The sequence below is a fragment of the Maniola jurtina genome, chromosome 18 (assembly GCF_905333055.1).
Source record: "Maniola jurtina chromosome 18, ilManJurt1.1, whole genome shotgun sequence".
In the NCBI taxonomy this organism is placed as follows: domain Eukaryota; kingdom Metazoa; phylum Arthropoda; class Insecta; order Lepidoptera; family Nymphalidae; genus Maniola; species Maniola jurtina.
Window position 1 is genome coordinate 8277849 of NC_060046.1, and position 4352 is coordinate 8282200.

At 37.4% G+C, this 4352-nt stretch overlaps 1 protein-coding gene across 1 annotated transcript; it reads left to right on the forward strand.

The window, feature by feature from the left end:
* Positions 1 to 305: 305 nt before the first annotated feature.
* On the forward strand, positions 306 to 4078 carry LOC123874562. Its single transcript, XM_045919997.1, has 6 exons — positions 306 to 759; positions 1534 to 1840; positions 2453 to 2549; positions 2622 to 2732; positions 3183 to 3356; positions 3974 to 4078. Exons 1-6 carry the CDS (start codon positions 306 to 308, stop codon positions 4025 to 4027), a joined length of 1197 nt encoding a protein of 398 aa, XP_045775953.1. The 3' UTR covers positions 4028 to 4078.
* Positions 4079 to 4352: the final 274 nt, after the last annotated feature.

Consider the following 4352-nt stretch of genomic DNA (forward strand, 5'->3'; position numbering starts at 1 on the left):
AGCGTAAAGCCTTATTAAATAACCATAAATATTAATTTGTTTGAAATTGTGGTATCCACTAAGAACGAAACATTCAAAGTTCACGAAACAAGTTTGCATTACAATATTAATTAATAGAAAATTAATTGTTAGTTACCGAATGTTTTCATGAAAAATGTCTCATTCGTTAATCATAGCGTAATATTTAATGTAAATTGTAGCCTCGCCACTTTCACAATATCATTATCGCCACCGAGACTTGTAAACGTGTCTCCGTGAAAATAAAAAGCTTTGAACAGTATCTTTAAAGGAAAATAGAGCTAATAATGACTGCTAGTACAAAACACTTGCTAAAAAGCTACTGCAGATACGTGTATTACGCAGGAGCTGGCAATTTTTGGTACGAGAATATTTACCCGGAAACAGGCTGTTATAAAATTTACAGCGTCATTTCATTCTCTATATACTTCGTTATGATACTCCTCGAGAACCTCGCGTTTCTATTCGGCGATTTTCCTGAAGTGGAAAAGAAGTCATCCATGATGTTCGCGGCTATTCACGATATTATCCTTATCAAAACGTTTCTTCTCCTTTACCATAAGAGCTCTATAAGGCAACTCAACTATGAAATGGCAACTGTCATGCAAGCTTTTGAAGAGGACAAGTTTATGAAGAAGCAGCAAATGAAAGTAAAGTGGGGAATTACCTTTTATGTCATTACAGTGTACCTATCTTTGAGTGCCTATGGCGTCGAGAGTTTGAGGAAGTCAGTTGTTGAAGGTAAATCTACAAGCACGTTTCTATCGGTGTAACCGTGTGTGTAAATCCATACTTAATATTATAAATGCGAAAGTGTGTCTGTCTGTCTGTCTGCTACCTTTTCACGGCGCAACAGTTTAACCGATTCTGACGAAATTTGGTACATGTTTAGCTTATATCCCGGGGACCGACATAGGCTATTTTTTATTCCGGAAAATCAAAGAGTTCCCACGGGATACCCAAAAACCCATCCGCTTCACCGATTTATATGAAATTTAGTACCGAGGTAGCTTGCGTCCCTGTAATTGGCATAGACAACTTTTTATCCCGGAAAACCAAACAGTTCCCACGGGATCTTAAAAAACCTAAATTCACGCAGACGAAGTCGCGGGCATCCTCTAGTATCAACATAAATATCACTCGCCGTAAATATCATCGACTACAGTAATCGCAAAACAAGTCCAATCTGATGTTGCAACGTGGCGGTTTGCACAAGTCATACACTAAAAATCTGTTTGTGTGCAATGAGCACTCTACGCCTCGTGTTCAGAATTCAGATTGTATTACTCGTTTTGCGCGCATTATTCCTAACTAACCTCACGCATAATCTCGCCTTTGCGTGAGTGGAAATGGTTCAAACAAATGGGAAACAGACAGAAACAGAAAACATTACTTCCCATCTCAAAGCTCGTCTTGCAAGTTGTGCAAAGTAAATGCACCTTGATATACATTCTAATTTAAACGTTCTGTCAAATACGATCATACCATTGTTTATATCTTAAAACATATTTCCAGGGACACCTTTCTACACTGTGGTCACATACTTTCCTCATTATCAAGATGAGTCCATCATTGCAAGTATTTTACGTGTATTTTTCTACATGACCTGGCTGTACATGATGCTGCCTATGATCTCAGTTGATTGTATGCCTATAATACATCTCATTACCATAGCGTATAAGTTCATTACGTTATGTCAACACTTCGAGAGGATTAGACGAGATTTCGATAAGAACGCGTTAGTCATGAGGAATGAAGCTGCTACTAAATTATTGAAAGCAGGCTGTTTAAAAGGAATTCGGATGCATCAAAAGTTAATGTTGTAAGTAATGATTCGTACTCGGTACTCGGGATACGTCGGGGTACGTCGGGTACTTGGGATAGTGACACCAAACTAAATCAGTCTATCATCAGTCAGTCGCGCCTTCCGTGTATAAATGCGTATGACGAAGCTGACTTTAATACACCCTATTTATCAAAATCTAATGACTAATGAGTAGGTATGCAATTATTATGAGAGAACCGATGAATCGCTTTTCCCTAACGTACCTAGTCGGTAGGGTTTTTATTCTTTAGAATCAATTGAACTTAAGATTAGGGCTATTAATTTAAACACTAACCGTGTTTTATGAAACTGTCAAAATTAGTTTTTTTTTCTTTGCCCAGGTTGGACAGTGGGTACAGGCTAATTTAGAAAAAGAAATATTTTATATTCAATTAAGCTTTTACAAATACTTTTGAATTGTAAAATGCATCTACCATTGACATTGCCTTATTTTATGCCTAGATATAAATTTAGACTGGACATCAAGTTGTAAGCAAAAACGAGTTGCAGCCCGCAAAATTTATTTAAAGAACGACCGTCTTGTGCGTAGAACTACAAAGAGGTGCTTGATTAGAATGAAGAAGCATATACTTTTTTGTATTGTTCTAGCCTTGCAGATGAAATACATCGCGTATTTGGCATCACAATGTCGTTACAAGTTTGCGAAAGTTCGGCCGTGGCAGTTTTGCTTTTGCTACGCTTAGCGGTGAGCACCAACTTTCTTGAGGAAAGAAATATTGTTGTTTGTAAATCTCTGAAATATTATGGAAACTTTCAGCTTTCTCCTCATCTGAACTTGACAAACGCGTTCATGACGTATACGTTTGTTGGATCCTTGTTCTTTCTATTGGCACTAAATCTTTGGAATGCGGGAGAGATTACTTATCAGGTATTTATTTAAGGAGTATTTAAAAAGTAATTTCTAAATAGAATGTTTAATGAAAACTGCCATACCCCTTCCAGTTTAGCCCGCTTCCATCTTAGACTGCATCATCACTTACCATCAGTTGAAATTGCAGTCAAGAGCTAACTTGTATCTGAACTAAAAAAAATGTGACCAAACTGATGCAAACGAAACTCTTGAACTTTGTGCGCGATATCTCATTGCAAGGCTTCTACGGATGTGCTCGTTAGGATTCTGTCCAGACAAATAATGCCGCATGTATACCTAAGCATCTTCATTTCATTGGCGTGGAGATCGCAAGGTATTTCTCGTCAATGCTGGCCAGGTTCCGCTACCATAAAACATTTAGAGCGGGCCATATGGTGCTCCTGTAAACTAGTTTTCTTAGCGTAATAATTTATTTATTTGGTCTTATAATTTGTTTAATGCGTACAGGCATCACTGTTGGCTAACTCAATGTTTTACTGCGGCTGGCATCTATGCAAGATGGACCAGCAACCTCACAATGACATAAGACGTTTGGTTCTCATTGGATGTACGCAAGCTCAGAAGCCGCTCATACTCAAGGCGTTTGGTATTCAGGATCTCTCGTATAACACTTTTGTATCGGTAAGCTTTTAACTTACTACCTAAGTAAAAATTTGATACATATCTTTCAAACTGCCTGCTCCAAATTCCTGCGAATTGCGATTTGATAGTTTGATAGAAAACTTTGATAGTTTTTCAATTAATAATTTATAACACCCCCGACAAGTGAAGGTTACAGTAACTAGAAAATAGCTGATAACTTTTAAACGGCTGAACTGATTTTCTTGGGTTATAGCTAAGAACACTCTCGATCAAGCCACCTTTCAAACAAAAAAAAACAAAATTAAAATCTATTAAGAGCTACGATGCCACAGACGGATACAGAGATACATATGTCGAAATTATAACACCGCTCTTTTTGGGTCGGGGGTTAATTAGTTTCTGGAACAAATAGATTTATTTGGACACACTACGAATAAAAAACGTCGCGTGCTACTAACTTGGTAATCTCTCACAAATCGCACCGTGGTACAAAGCTTGGAGCGGGCTGGAGCGGGCATAAAATAAAATAAGCATCTGTTCTATACGTTTTCTAAGATATTTCGATATTTTATTTATGAGCAGCAAACTCTTTACGTAAATATATATTAAACAAGGAAAGCTGCATAAACGGAGAGATAACTTTGTTTTCCTTTCAGGTAGCAAGAATGACGTATTCGATTTTCGCTGTATTTTATCAGCGCCGAGAGTGAAGATGAAAATATGGCGTCTATTCTTAACGGACAAAATATTAGTATAAACTTTAATATTTGTTCGTCTTTTTAAACTTGAAGTACTAGATGATGCCTGTGACTTCGTCCACGTGGATTTAAGTTTCAAACATTTTCAAGGGAACTTTATTTTTTCAGACCTGCTGATAAGTGATGGTGCAGCCTAAGATGGAGTGTGCTTGTCTAAAAATGCCTATTCAATCTTAAATTGACTTGAAAAACTGATGGCCAAAGTTCGAATCAGAAACGCGGAAGCAAATCGCTTCGTACGTATTCTTGGGATTACGACTATGTATGATGCCTCTCA